The 17118-nt window shown below is 36.7% G+C and overlaps 1 protein-coding gene across 2 annotated transcripts in view; it reads right to left on the reverse strand.

The window, feature by feature from the left end:
- Positions 1–17118, reverse strand: part of MLPH (melanophilin) — an 872816-nt gene that overhangs the window by 59114 nt on the left and 796584 nt on the right. For both annotated transcript variants that reach the window (XM_044060732.1, XM_044060731.1), the window contains one exon: positions 11643–11700. In XM_044060732.1, the coding sequence (XP_043916667.1) occupies positions 11643–11700 (58 nt within the window). The remainder of the gene's footprint in view (positions 1–11642; positions 11701–17118) is intronic.

Here is a 17118-nt window from a genome sequence, read left to right on the forward strand (position 1 = left end):
TGGTAGAAATGACATGTTTGTAAAGGTATGAGTGATTGGTAGAAATGACATGTTTGTAAAGGTATGAGTGATTGGTAGAAATGACATGTTTGTGTTTTTCAGTGAATGAAGTGTCTTTGCTAGGAATAAAATTTGGGAAAATTATGTGGTTATGTTGCAATGGGAATGGAAGATAAAAGAAATGAAAGTCTCTGTGGTGGACGTATAGATTAGCATTCAGGAAAAAGGTTTATCTGGAGAAGCTGGCACTAATGGGAAAATAGCATATATGTCAAATGGTGATAGGATCTCTCTAAAATATGAAAAGAAATTGAGCAATTGGTCTTTTCATTCATATGGGGCTCAAGATTAAACCAGTGGAATGAGATGTGTTGTACATGAGTGAAGATGAAGGGGGGGAGTTGGGCTTATTAAATCCAGTTAATTATTCTATTTCTTTAAACTTGTACAGAGTATTAAAGTGGGTAGAGAAAGGGAATGACAATGTAATAGTGAGAATGTTTACATATAAATTCAAAAAATCTGGAAATGATGAGAATGGGAAAAAGAACGTGTGAATGAAGAAATTAAAAGTTATCAAGAAAAAAATACTGACATGAAAACTAAATATTAATGATATAAAGAAAGATAGAAGGATATGGTAAAATAATGTGATAAAAATATTATGTAAATCCAAGGGAAACTTCACAGAAGAAGTGATTAAAGCCATTAAAGTAAGGAAAAAGTGGTGTGCAAGATAGTAGAGTGTCAGGATTTCCTACGGAGACAGGTATAAATAATTTACCAGTAAGGAAAATATGCCATATAAGTTAAAAGGCTGTGTTTATTTTTGGGAAGTAAGAGATAACAGAGCATAGTTTTTCTGAAATGTTAAAGAGTGGTGAAACTGGAAAAAAAATGATTTTTTTGAATACATTTATGGCGTAAACAATATAGATATGAATATGATTACATATGGGTGTTATAAGAATAAGAAGAAATTATACGAGAAGGGTAGATAAGAATTTATTTTGTGCAATATGGGTTATTTGGAATGAAAGACTGAATGAAATTCTGTTTAATGGGAAATTAATTTTAGCAGATATACTGCAAATACTCAGATTACGGTTGTGGAAGAAGGTGTGCGAGTCATTTATGGAAGAACAGCAATGAGGATGTTATAAGAAAAATGAAAAATATTCAGAAATAGAAATGTGTATATGTGTGCCTATAAATATAATAATATAATATAATATTATAATAATATAACAGGTATAGTTTGTAAATATGTAAATAATGTTTTTATGTTGCATTAAATAAAGGACACTTACTCTCTTTGGTAAGTCCAGTGGGATCTTTTACATCCATCTCAGCTACCAACAACTCTGGCAGATGGGAACATGGTTTAATGTCTCATCTGAAGGATGACATACTCTGGAGGCAGTACCCCCCCCCCCCCCTTACACTGCACTGCAGTGTCAGGAATCCATATAGCTAGTATGGGAATGAAAACCCACACGCTTATTCACCAAAGGCGGGTCAGCTACCTGTTGCACTAATGGCACTACTCTTTCTAACATCATGTTAAGTATATAACCAGAGTTAATATACAGACGCGTGCACACACACACACACACACACACACACACACACACACACACACACACACACACACACACAAGAAACACTATTCATTCTTGTCTAGAACATAACAATCAGACTTCAACAGTTACAGTTTTTTACTTTAACTAAATATTGCATATAATAACCCCCAGACTTTTTAGTTTGTTCATTTTTATGCCCTCCAAGCCTCACTCATCCCAGAGTCTCCTCATTTTTGAGCTACTCAGCCTCTTCAGAGTGATACAAGTGCTAAGTTCACCTGGTCTAAATTGTATTTATCACATCAGTCACTCTTTTAAGTACTTTATTAATGTGCAACCACTTCATCATGTATTTTTGCCCAGTTTCTTGGTTGTATGTCTCACTCATTATTTTCACTGCAGTCTTAGTCTCTGGAGGCCATAGTGTGGCGATTCCAGTTTCGAGGTCAACATTAGGAAAAGTATCAGTCTTCTTTCACTTTGTTCACTTGAAGCTATCATCCATCTCTAAAAAATAGTTCTCTGGATACTTCTCTGATGTACAATTTTTTTCTAGCCAGCATGATGTCCAGTTCCATTATATAGTCAAAGAGGGCAGTACTTTACCAGTGTACCCAAGGGGTCTATATTAGAACATTGACAAAGCCGTTACTCGAATTGCTTTATAGTAAAAAATGCTGGTAACAGAAGTGTGTTTTGTAAGATCGCTGTACAGTGAAGATTAGAAAATTTGCCTCACTGTAGTGCAATCTCAGATTTGGTATATATAATTAGCGGGGGAGGCCCCCCACAAAACAAGTTTTTTTACCAGCATTTTTGATTATAAAGCCATTCAATTAACAGCTTTGTCTATGTTCTACTATAGACCCTACCCAAGTACCCCTTTTCCCCACTCCCACACAGCCAGCAGGCTGTAGTCACCTGTGGGAAACATGATTCAGATGAGCTAGTGTATAAAAGTATCCATGTAGGAATTTCAACACAAATACTTTATATTTCCTGGACTTTGCGGCCTACCTTGTCAAGTGGCATACTGTACCCCATTCCATATTTGAGTTTTCACTACTTAATGCTTGAGCTCATGAACCCTATTTCTCTGCAGAAATGCCTGTGTTCAAATCCCTCAGCTCACAACAGGCTTTGGTATTGTGTTCTTGGGCATATTCCTTTTTTTGCCAAAATTATCAGTGTAACTGATTTCAATTTTAGATCCAATATCACCTCAAATATCCCTAACCCTGGTCTCATACAGTAGAGAGTTAGTTATCTGAACATTGATTATCTAAAATGTCAATTATCTGAATGCAGTCTTGCAAAGTTTTTGGGTAGGAAAAGTCATAAATTCTGAATATATAAACATTAGACGTATTCACTTGTGTGTGTTTTTGAGCTTGTAGTCCATTCATGTGTGAAAAATATTCTTTATTGTCCACTAGAATCACTGAATGGTTGAAAAGTGTACTCCCTGTGTGCAGAAAAAACAAGATTTTAGAAGTTTTTTTATCCATTTCAATTATATGTTTGATTATCTGAACAGTTTGATTACCCAAACTACCCTAGGTCCCAATTAGTTCAGATAATTGACTCTCTACTGTATTCTGTAAAGGAGGCTCAGTGCAGACTCTAGCATTCTTGGAGTTCATCCATCATTTGATTCCAATACATAATCACTCTTCTCCTTAACTTCCAAATTATAATTCCCAAGTCTCCTATAGTGCCCACTTACATATATCCATGTGGCAACAGAAACCTCTTCATCTGCATTATCAACATTTTTAATGTTTCTTTAACGATATGATTAAATGTCTAGTAGATTTAGTAGCTTCTCTTTATTTCTTGAGCAAGGCCAAAATTTAACCCTATCCCCATTTGCTAAATCTGCCCCACAAATGTTATCAGTATTTTTCATTCTTCTCTGTGGTCTGTACATTGTAATAAATATATTTACATACAATAAAAATAGAGATACATAACTGGCAGCCCTAACCTTCACACTTTCTTTTCTTAATCCTTATTTATCACATGACCCTGTCAGTTTTGCACCATCCTATACAAAAATAAATTTTACGTGCCTTGAAAAAAGCTCTGAGGTACTCCGCTGGAAATGTTTGGAAGACATATAACTCAAAGGGTAGTAAAAGTAGAATCAGGAATCACTATCTTTGATACAGCTGTAGTGGGTAACATCTTCTACAGCTTTTGGAATCCATGTTAATATTTCGTTATACATATTACTGAGTGAGCAAGAAGTTTCCCAATTCAGGCCCCACTATTTAATATATGAGGCATTCCAAAGGCCATTAATGCTAAGGATGAAGTGTTGTGGCCCTTATCGTCAACATATTACTTTTGCAACCAGATAGTTTACCAAATTTATGAGGTCACTAAACACTGTCTTTATATCCTATTCTGGATTTGTCAAATAACTCAAAATACCATCTGCTTATACAGTTATTATAATCTTGTTATCAAACACTCTGTAGCCTCTCAATCCACACTGTCTGATTCACAATGCCAGCAGCTCCAAGTATAAGCAAACAAGATGAGTGACATCAAGCAGCTCTGCCTCCCATGACTCGTGGCAGGAAATGGTTCAGAAAATCCCAGAAAGTGAGCTTTTAATATAGCCATTCCATCATTAATTGACAAAATGCCTCAGGGAGTCCAAATGCCAATAAATTAATACTGTCTAATCAATATTCTCTAGCACAGACTTTGTCATTAGGAAGGTCTTTAATACATTATCGAATGTCTGCCATCCTCCCATGAATTCACAACAGTCCAGTCATACTACCTGGGAATCATTTTTAACTAGTCTTGCTGCTACCAAATACAGGAAAACTATAGACATTATTCTGTCTTTAGGAGGATGGCAGTACAGAGTCCTCATCTGGAATCACCACCACAGTAGGCTGCTTGCCTACAAAATGTCTGTATTTTCCTGTTTAATAGTAGGCATTAAATAGGTCCACCAATGTTTTCAAAACCACCTCCGCACCCACAGCCCAGAAGTCTGTTGGCAACCTATCAGACCTTGTGGTCTTGACATGAGCTTGTTGCATGAGGGTATAATATAATTTGTGACATTAATTCTATGGCCTGTTTCTGAGTCATCCTTGCCAAAGAGTCCTTCATCAAATCCTGGCTAGTATACCCTTCTTCATTTTCCAAACTAGTCTTTGTTGCATGCGACTCACTGCAATAAATTCCAGAAAGCTTTGTTATATCTTTTTGTAATTTACTTCTGACCCGTCATTGGCAATCATAACTCTAAAATAATCTTTTGAACTCATTGTTGCCTCAGACTGACAGTTAATGCTCTTGTCAAAAATGCCAGTCCTTTATTCTTTTCTTTCAAATCTCATTGTTTTTATCTTGGGGCTCTTCTAGTTGGCTGTCAAATTTCTCTGTTCTTTGATTGTTCCCTGATCAAAATTTTGATTCCTTAAACCACATTTTTCCTTTTCCCACAAGTCTTTTCTTTGGTTTTTATTCTGGGCTGCCAGAGCTGTTTTTACATTTTCTCAGCTTGTAACCAGTTCTGATGCCATCCGTCTGGCTACTGACTTATCTGTGGGTAATAAAGTCACTATACCACTTCCTAACAGTTCCGGATTCAGGTAATGCACCAGAACCTGCAATATCTCTCCTTACATATTCAATGCAGCGATGCAGTGCTACATGGTCAGATCTATGCTAAGCAAGATGACAGCCTGTTTTCTGTGGCACATTCATTTTTCATGAAAATATTCCTGCAGCAATGCATTTCATTGTGCACAGTACTTAAAAATAAGTCCCTAATAAATTAAATCCTTACTTTGAGAAGTGCATAATCATAAATTACTAGTGGGTGGATCACTTGTATCTTTACAAGGTGCACATGTTTCTTGGTCATGAATATTCTATCTAGCCTAGACATAGTTTGGATCCTAGCCAAGCAGTAGATGCATTCTGGATTGCAGTTGAACATCAGATATCTCTATTAATCCTGGCCAAACAGTAGACGCATTCTGGATTGTCGTTGAACATCAGCTATCCCTATTACGACAAAAGTCCTGATCATGGAATTCACAGTTCTCTGGGAGCCCCTTCAGTGTTCATGGGGCTTGCCAATGTATTCCAGTCACCTATGTAGATAGCCATGCTCTTCTGAAATGTTAAGAAACCTGGCATAACCCTCCCCACCAAAGTCACCTAGATTAAAACCCAGTGATAAATACATGATAAAAGTAGTGTAAAAATGCATTATACCTGCAGTTTGGTGCACTAAACTGCATTACAGATGCCTTTCAGCCTAACACATCATCCCTGTTGATCAATTAATGCATACTGGACCACTAAAGGCAAGGACCACCCCTTCTACCACCCCAAGGGAATACAAAGAAGGCTGTTCTATCCCAGATACCATTGTATATTTTTTGACTTTTCTCCCTAGCCAAATGTTTCCCTTGGAAGTCATCAATATCCAGCAGGGCTTCTGTAAGATATTGGAAAGCTGTACTTCTCTTCACTATATTAGTTAGGCTATTTGCATTCCATAATAACAATATTACATTATTTTATACTGAACAGACACAGTGCTATCTATAGGTTTTCCTTTGACCACTGTTACTTGGTCTCACTCTCCCCATGCCACATGACTCCAGAACTAGTGCTTTAGTACCAAAAGGCATATTCCAACATACCCTGCTTGCTAGACTTACTATATGGGTTAGCAATCACATTTGTATCTGTTGGCATCAATAGCCTAACAACTGTCATGACTAGTAAATCTAGGAACAAGATGTGTGTGTGTGTGTGTGTGTGTGTGTGTGTGTGTGTGTGTGTGTGTGTGTGTGTGTGTGTGTGTGTGTGTGTGTGTGTGTGTGTGTGTGTGTGTGTGTGTGTGTGTGTGTGTGTGCACGCAGATGTGTATTACACACTTCCATCTGAACTTCCAAGAAAAGGAATCTTCTTCTTGTATTTAATCCCCCAGAAATATCTGCACTGAAAAAGTGTATTAGCATTCATAACCAATCACAATGCCTTCCCAAGTCTCTTCCACATTTCCTCTGTCAAACCACTTAACATTTCTGTTTCAAATCTTTCTGTTTGTCAGACTGCATCAGATACTGCAGTATGAATCATGAGCAGCTTATTTCTTCCATCTTCTAGATACACTGATCACAAAAATGTTATTCTGATGAGCCTTATTTTCCAAGTACAGGTATTTCTCCCACAACATTTTCTACTTTATTTTTGTTTTCTAGGGACAGCAGAGCATTTGAATGCTTAGTTCATGTTTCATCAATCTTTGTATTCCAGGCTCCAGTCCCCCCCCCCCCTTATCTTTCACTGAGCCTTCCCACCCACCATTCTCCGTCCGGTCCATAAAGTATTTTAGATTATAACATTTATGCTCAGACACAACAGATTATAGACATCTTTACAAAATCTTATGCAAAGCAGTTTGACTCTAGAAAGGGTGTAATAAATTGTCCTAATGACATCCAAGTGACCACAGATACTGAAATCAAATTAGATTATACTGAAAAATAACTCCGCAAACTGAATCCAAACAAAGCACAAGGAGGAGATGGGATTAGTAATAATGAACTGAGAACAATCTGGCATGAACTTACAGTACCATTATATTTGTTATTTACTAGGTCATATAAATATGGAGAGATTCCTCATTATTGGAGACATGTACTTGTAAAACCTGTCTTTAAGGGAAAGGAAAGTAAGACAAACCCATAGACATACAGAACCATAGGTTTACTTTTATTTGTGGAAAAATAATGGAGAACATCATATTGAATAAATTATTGTCAGAATTCTGATGGCTGGGACTTGAAGCCATAGATGTATATAGATGCATGCATATGTTGAAAATAGATCCATTACCACCTGCAACATGATGTTCTATATCAATATAATAACAGCTGTGAATTAGAAATTGTGATTTAACTTCAACATTTGATCATACACAAAACACTGATCAATAAATTACAACAACTAGCAATTGATGCACTGTTGATAAGATGGATAGATGCATGGCTGACAAATAGGACATGAGAAGTATCTTGGTCAGGTGAAATTTGAGGATACAGACTGCGGGTCCCAAAGGGCACTGTCCTAGACCCATACTTGTTTAAATCTTATCTTTCAGCTCTATCTTTTTCATCTGACTTGAAAATGGGTAAATGTTTTACATATGTTACAGATACCGCATGTTTGCAAAAAAACTTGACTAAATTGACCATTTGGACATAGGAGAATAATATGATGATTAATACATCAAAAACTAAGCATCTGAGATTTGTGAGACATAAATTGAAAGGTGAATATTTAATACAGCACACAGTGATTGAAGTTGTAAACTCATTTAAGGAGCTGGGTTTATGGGTAGATCCAGCTATGAGTTTTTATAATCATATCAACCAATTGGTTAATGATAGTTATACAACTATAGGTTGTGTAAAAAGATTTATAAAGTCTAGGAAATCAGAAATGATGCAGTCATTGCTTGCTAGTTACATTAGACCCAGACTTGAGTATGGAATAACAATTTGGAAACCTTATAAGAAAAAAGCATGAGTAAACTGGAAAGAGTATAGTGGAAATATACCAAGGCCATCCATGGATATGAAAAGTTAAGTTACTATGAAAGACTAAAATGTTTGAACTTATACAGTGTCTCATATAGATATTTAAGAGGAGACCTTATTAAAGTATATAGGGCATTTAGAGACAACTACCTCTGGGAATGTTTGGGGGTATCAAAAAGTAGTAGAGAATCATTAGACATCCTAAGCAGAATATTCTACAGACATGAGAAGGGTACTAATTGGTTCTCTGAGACATCAGCTGATGCATGGAACAGACTACCAAATTACATTAAAGCAAGTACTAGTTTAAATATTTTTAAGAACAGCCTGGATACTTATTATGGCATCAACTGTTTTGGTATATTAGCAGTCTAGAAGGGCATTAATGCCTGTGCATTAAATATTTGTCTGTCTGTATGTATGTTTATATGTAGCACTGCAGTCCTACATGGCATACCAGTCACTATAGTATCAATATTACTCCAGCACTACATGGCATACCAGTAAAAACAAAACACGGAAAGACTGGAAAGTGTAGCTAAACAATAAAAAAACTTGTAAAACAGTGCACCAACATGGTAGTCAGGAATGAGGCACTCCAATAAAATAAAAAGATTTTAATAGTAGTCACAAAACCAGTGGTTAAGCGCTTTCATTGGTTAACAACCAGACATCTTCTGAACCTCTGAAACTGCTAAAATCATCAAGTTAAATAAAATGAGTAAAGATACACATCTCCCTACCCGACCAATGAGCACACAGCAGTAAAAAGCATAACAATTAAGTAACCACAAGGTATCGTCATAGATAATCATAAAATCAGGATAAACATATAAAGTAAATGAAACCTCAATAAACTCACACGTAATGTAAAAAATATATACACACAGCTCAAAGATCACTTACTCCTACACCATATTGTGTCTTTTCTTAAGTTCACTTGCAATAGAAATAAATTCATTAATACCACGTGGATTAGTAACGTCCAACTTAAACTGCCATATCATCTCTTGGCGCAACATAAAATTTTTCCAATCACCGAGAAATGGATTAAAAGTCACCTGTTCAAGACTAAAGAATTTAAACTTTTCAAAACCTTCACATGTCATAGAATGACGAGCCAAAGCACTCTTGTTGTCCAACCTTTGTATACTGTATTGGTGTTGGTAAATCCTTTGGTTAAGAGTGTTGACCATTGTCCCAACATAAAATGCTTGACAGCCAGTACAGAAAGCAAGGTACACCACCCTTTCTGACCAACAATTGTATTTACCACCAGCAACCCAACTTTTTATCTTGTCATACAGCCAACCATTGTAGTTATCTTCAATGTACTTGCATTGATTACATCTCCCACAATTGTGTGCAACTGGCCTAGAACCTAACCCCATAGGTAAAGGTTTTTCTAAAAGGTCCTTGATGTTACACTATCTCTTACATGTAAGGGTGGGTCTCAAATCACCAATAAGCCTGATGTTCTCTTCACAACTAAAAAGGGCCCAATTTTTAACAATAATGTTTTCAATACCTTTAACATCTAAGGTGTAATATAACACCATGTTACTATGTGTGTTTAAGGTTTCTGTCTTAGCCATATCTAATTCATGGCTTTTAAACAACCATATTTTATAATATGGCCATACTTATTGTGTCTTTTGGAAGTAATCTCCAGTTCACTTTCATCAGTTAACTGGTTAGGAAAACTATTGCCTACAAATGTTGTTAACAGATGTAAGTCTAGATGCCCTTATAAATTGACTTTTGACGATACCTCTTTTTTGATGGACAGGGTGGCAACTAGAAAAGAATAAAGAAGAGTTACAAAAGGTGGGTTTATGATACAACCTTGTCTCCAACCCTTTAAGGGGGGACCATAATATTTATATATCCGAAAAACTGATTTCCTTTAAATCTGCATGGCGAGTAAATTGTAAAAGATCACTTACTCCTACACCATATTGTGTCTTTTCTTAAGTTTACTTGCAATAGAAATAAATTCATTAATACTAGGTGGATAAGTAACGTCCAACCTAAACTGCCATATTACCTCTCGGTGCAACAAAAACATTTTCCAATCCCCAACAAATGGATTAACAGTCACCTGTTCAAGAGTAAAGAATTTAAACTTTTCAAAATCTTCACATGAAGGAAGGGAGAGTGGGACTGGGTGGCATGTACCTTTGGCAATCTGCAAATATTTTAGGTATTTGTGAGATGGCAGGATGTACCACTGCATAACAAGGATATTATATATAGCAGTGAGGTGATACAGGTGGAGTTGAACAATGAATATATGTTTTAACATTATAAAAAGATGGAAGGGGCATAACACAATAAGCATTACTGCAATCCACCTGGAGGAGTGTGGTGACTTGTGAACACTAAGCAATGACAGTGTCACTGGATGCTCCACTTGGAAATGCTAATCCTAAAAGCACTACTACACCACCTATCACTGATGATGGTATATTCATCTTGAAGCGCTATTACACCACCGATCAGTGATGGTGGTACATCCATCTAAAAGCACCACTACACCACCAATCAGTAACAGTGGTATATTCCCTACTATACCAGCAATCAGTGACAGTGGTATATTCGGCTAAAAGCAGCAGTACACCACCAATCTATTCAGCTAAAAAACTGTACACAACCAATCAGTGACAGTGGTATGTTCAGCTAAAAGTATCACTACACCAACAGTAAGTGACATTTATATATTTAGCTAAAAGCACCACTATAGCACCAATCAGTGACTGCTGTATATTCAGCTAAAAGCACCACTACACCACCAGTAAGTGACATTGATATATTCAGTTAAAATCAACACTTTACCAGCAACCAGTGACAGTGGTATAGCCAGCTAAAAGCACCAGTACACTATCAGTTAATGACAATGATATATTCAGCTAAAAGCAATACTTTACCACCTATCAGTGACAGTGGTATATTCAGCTAAAAGCACCACCACACCACCGATCAGTAACAGTGGTATAGTCGGCTAAAGGCACCACTACACCACCAATCAGTGACAGTGGTATGGTCAGATAAAAGCACCACTACACCACCAATCAGTGACTGTGGTGTATTCAGCTAAAAGCACCACTAAACCACCAATCAGTGACTGTGGTATATTCAGCTAAAAGCACCACTACACCACCAATCAGTGACAGTGGTATTGTCAGATAAAAGCACCACTACACCACCAATCAGTGACTGTGTTGTATTCAGCTAAAAGCACCACTAAACCACCAATCAGTGACTGTGGTATATTCAGCTAAAAGCACCACTACACCACCAATCAGTGACCATGGTATATTTAGTACAGGCAGCACTACACAGCAAGTCCATGGCAAGAATATACAGAGCAGCATGTTGTCTGTGACAAATGAATGCTTCATGATTATATCCCTATAACAATACATTTCCTTCTGCACAGTATTTCGAAATAAGGCTTTGAGGGACTTACCTTGCATTACCAATGAGTGAGGAAACTTTCTTTTTGTAAAGTGCTGTGCAGTTATACCCTAAAGGAATTAATAATCAAAATAAACACATAAATTAAGTTATTAATAAACCAAACAAGCAAAAACAATATGTATGTCAAAGAATGAACATTTTAATCAATATTTAAATGTTGTTTTTTGTAAATAATTAAATGATTACACTCCTTCTGAGCAAACAGTAGCTCATGAAGAAAAGCTGAGAAATATGCAGCAGATGAGAAAAGGCATGGCATGGCACACTCATATTTTTAAATGCTGTTTTACTGAATTGTTAATTTAGAAACCTCTGTTATTTAAGGTACATGTCTTTAAAATACAAATGCAAATGTGCACATTAGTAATATATTAAATTAACCATTATAAAAATATTAAAAGTTTGCTTCCTAATTTTTCAAAGATGTGGAGCAGCAGGAATATATACACTGTACAGCTGAGTAAAAAATATTTACAAACTTGATATCATCTTACTTGACACCTCTGCAAAATATGCTGTTTTTGTATAACACACATTCATGTTGTTACCTGGCTTATAGCCAAAAGATTATAGAACATAATGAGTTAAGCAAGCAATAATGCCCGACAGGGTGTGTATTTTATTGGGGAAATAATGCCCACCCAGAGGTGTTGAGACCCAATGTCACAAGTGGAGAGCCTCTCCACCCATCTAAGGGCGTTATTTCCACTATAACACACACCCTGGAGGGTATTATTATCTTTGATAACAAACTATGCTAAATTGTTTTATATTTTTTATTGCTATATACTTTTTGTATTTTTGATGTAAAATAGTTCCTCCACCTAATTTTTCAAACTTGCTGTATCATATGTAATTGTTGGAGGAAGTATTTTACATGCAAAATATAAGTTATGTAAGTATTACATGACTACATACACACACACACACACACACACACACACACACACACACACACACACACACACACACACACACACACACACACACACACACACACACACATATACACAGCAGGTAAAGCCACTTTAATCCGCCTCAGATGTCTCATTGTGGGCAAATAAATAAAAAAAAAATCATGAAATGTAAGGCTTTGCAAACCTCCCTCCTCCCTCTACTGTCTCTTGTTTTGCCTTATTGTACTGTTCTGTCCTTCATTGAGTGACAGATTGTTCTGCTAACTCACAGTGGATTGAAGTCACTTAATAGTGCTGGACATTAAGAGTTTCATACTTCATATTGTTCAATGAATCCATAATTATGGACAGCCTATTTCAGTCAACACTCTGTCAAACCTTCCCTACAAACATATTTCTTTCTCTTTGTCTTACATGTCTACAAGTACACACACATACACATACACACACACACAGACACACACACACACACACACACACACACACACACACACACACACACACACACACACACACACACACACACACACACACACACTTACTTTCCTTCCTTTTTTCCTTTACATACCTTTCTTTTTTTTTGATTTTACGCTTCCTAGACAGCAAGTGTGAAATAAGGCAGCTGTTTGCTTTGTTACTGTCTCAGCTTCATGGTAGCTTAACATGCTACCATGAGGCAGTGGACATGTTTTTCCCTGGACATTACCTGTACATTAACACGATGCTGGAGAAAGTTCATTCTCTATTCCTGGTGGTGATGTACAGGTCACCTATTCTATAAAGGATAGCCAAAACAATAATCAATAGGTAGAATAAGATACTTAGGTAGAAATCTGGATACAGCTGTAATTTATATGACACATAACATCTTATACCATTGCATTGACTAAAGTAAAGGATGGGTTCTACTGAAAAGAAAATCTTTGGATTCTCTTTTTTTTTTTCTTTCTACCAAAGCAATATCCTTTTATCTCTCTTTCACTGTGCAGTGTCACTTCTAGTTAATATATGTGCAGAGATGCGCCACATTAAGAGAAGAGTGCTGGCTGGACTTTATGGAACCTGACTTTGACAAAATGGGAATAGTGCTTCAAAAAAGTATTATGGAATAGTCTATAAGGAATGCAAGAAGAAATGGGTGGAAATAAATTTTGCTGTCAAAAGAAGCAGCATATATCTCCATAAAAGAAATCAATAATTAAAATGGTAAACAAAAAGATTATTGTCATTATTTTACATTATTATGGGAAATACCAGAAAATTCCAAAATTTGAAATGGGTACTGGTGTAAACAGAATATTTTTATGGAATTTGGTATTTTAGACCAGAACACTCATTCAAGAATACTTGTATATATTTAATAAAACTTGTAGTTTTCTTTATTCAGTGCTTTGTACTTAAAATCAGCATCACCTTTGGTACAGAAGGCTGTGGGTTCTATCCCCACATTTTAATGTATTTATTTTTATTTTATTTAGTTTACATTTGTTTACTGGGATAGTCCAACTGGACACAGGTCCATTTACAGTGGAGGCCCAGGGAAAAGTGCTCCACAATTAGATTAACATTGACATGGTAATACAAACAATAATATAACAGTGATAAGTGAGGTAAGTACAGACATAAAAAGTCTCATACAATTCAGTCTAAACAATAAACAATACACATCAGGAATCTCAATAGCTGACACTGCAGCGCATGGAGTGCTGCACTACTAAGTGTGTCATCCCTCGCATGAAATGTTAAACTGAGGCTCCATCTGATTGAGTAGGTGGTACCTAAGGTGGATATAAAAAAATCCCATGGTACCTATCAAAAAGAGTGTGGGAAATTACCTGTTGCCTTGACCCAATTTCCCCTAGTAGTATAACTACCACCTCAGGTCTCCCCTGAAAAGAGGCCACTAGCCTAGTGGGACTAATCTGGTCGACAAAGGATAAATAAATAAATAAATACATACATTGTACATTGATATTTAAAGGTCACTGTACAAGAAAACTGCAAATTAATTGACTTGATATATCATCCAGCACATGCTGAAATTGCCAAAACCTGAAGAACCCAACCTATAAATATCGATCATCATCAACAGACCCGACTTACCTGCTATATCAGAAAGATGGTTTAAAGCTCATATCCAGGAGACTAAATTTTCCACTCCAGTTTATGAAACCTCCTGAGTCAACAAGAAACATAAGAAAGCTGAAAGTGTGCTGATATTGGCAGTTATCTCTCTAAAGGTGAAATTTCACCCCAAATAGTTATCTGTTATACCAGAACATTAAGCAATAATGGTAAAAATAAAATTAGAATACATAAAATTGCTGCCTATTTGCTGTATATATTTGAAAGCAAACAAAGCTAAGAACTTATTCACCAAAACACTCAGCTGTCTCACAATCAGAAGCACCTGGACCTACTACTACATGGAAACTACAAAAGCACTTCGCTCCTAGAAGCTCTGAAAACCCAGAACTTCCAGACTCAGACTCTTAGATTTATACACATTATTTCACAATCTCAACATTGCCACAACACTAACATAATGCCAAGCTACCTCAGAGATCACAAAAAATATATATTTATAAATCAAAAGATGCGCTTTCTCCTCAAAGAACAATGCTTTAAAAGAAACAAAGGCTCAATATCAGTAACATAAAAGACATATTAACTTATATGGATTAGTTGTGTGTCAGTGCACATTGATGAAGCCTTATTAATCTTCAGCTCAGTTCTACTTTACTTCCATATAAAAACATGCACTACTTTTACAAATAAAAGCAAAATATGATGCTTTGTAGCTAAATTGCATCAATCATAATCAAGTGAAAAATGGACTAAGCCTTACTATAACACAAAATCATTAATAGCGCAATCACTTTGAAAAAGTACTGAGAAGCTCTGAACAACTGAATAAGGACTATAAGGAATGCAAAGCAAGCCTAGTATAATGATTTGAAAGCTAATGACCTAACAGTTCTAATGTGATTGTGGGAATCCATAAGCAAGCTTCTTATTAAAACTTACAGCTGGAATGACAACTGTTTTAAGCAACCATCTCTCCTGTAAATTGCTAATAAGTTTGATAACTACTTCCACTCAGTAGTTATACAAAGCAGAATGAACCAATTTATTCAAAGCTGATGCTCAAGTAACTTAATAGCTGAACAAATTGTGTAGGTTCACATGTAAGTATTAGGCTAGCTGCCCTTGAGGGCCATTTTTAAGCCTAGCCAGTTTCCCTTTTTGTGACTTGAATTAACCTATCCCATTTGGTGATAGATTGGCCTTACCAATCCCATGGTCGATAATTATATATTATCCCTAATGAGAATAACCAAGATCATACCATAAATAACTTGAGGGTACCCATGCATGGGATAAAGCATTCAGAGCACTGGCTGCAATAACATTGCACTAAACTTGTTCAAATCTCACTTCTAATACAGATCCCAAGCACTAAGCTGGCAGAACTTACTGTCCATCCCTATACCATGAAGATTTGTGAACATCAGGGCTCACTTCACCATATTTACACAATCCATGCATCAGAACACAGCCAATGACTGCACACTGGTCCACATTAGCAGCATGGTAACTAAACTCAAATCAGAAATACTTATAAAAATAATCATATGCAAACCCAGCTACTGGGGATGCACAAGCCAGTGCATTTATTTGTGCCGGTCCCAAGCCTGGATAAATGGGGAGGGTTGCATCAGGAAGAGCATCCAGCGTAAAACTTCACCAAATCATTCATGCAGACATCATTCATGTGGACAGCAGTAAATATTTACATACCGGATCGGTCAAGTCCCGGGATAACAATGACCGCCACCACTACTGTTAGCCAACAGGGTGCTGGTGGAAATTGGGCTACTGTTGGCCAAAGGAGGAGAAGAGGAGGAAGGCTAGGACTGTGGTAGTGGGGGTCGGAACTTTGAATGTTGGCAGTATGACTGGTATAGGGAGAGAGTTGGCCGATATGATGGACAGAAGGAAGGTTGGTATATTGTGTGTGCAAGAGACCAGATGGAAGGGGAGCAAGGCTAGGTGTATCGGAGGCGGGTTCAAATTGTTTTCTCATGGTGTGGATGGGAGAAGAAATGGCATAGGAGTTATCCTGAAGGAACAAATGCTAAGAGTGTTTTGGAGGTGAAAAGTGTGCTGGATAGAATGATGTTTATGAAGCTGGAAATTGATGGTGTAATGATTAATGTTGTTAGTGCATATGCTCCACAGGTTGGGTGTGCGATGGATGAGAAAGAAAAATTTTGCAGTGAGTTGGATGAAGTGGTGATGACTGTACCCAAGGGTGAGAGAGTGGTGATTGGAGCAGATTTCAATAGGCATGTTGGTGAAGGGAACAGAGGGGATGAGGAAGTGATGGGTAGGTATGGTGTTAAACAAAGGAATGCAGAGGGTCATATGGTAGTGGATTTTGTGAAAAGGATGGACATGGCTGTGGTGAATACGTATTTTAACAAGATGGAGGAGCATAGAGTGACATACAACAGTTGAGGAAGATGCATACAGGTTGATTATATC

This window comes from Protopterus annectens, chromosome 2.part0 (assembly GCF_019279795.1).
Source record: "Protopterus annectens isolate FY-2018-M chromosome 2.part0, PAN1.0, whole genome shotgun sequence".
NCBI lineage: Eukaryota > Metazoa > Chordata > Ceratodontiformes > Protopteridae > Protopterus > Protopterus annectens.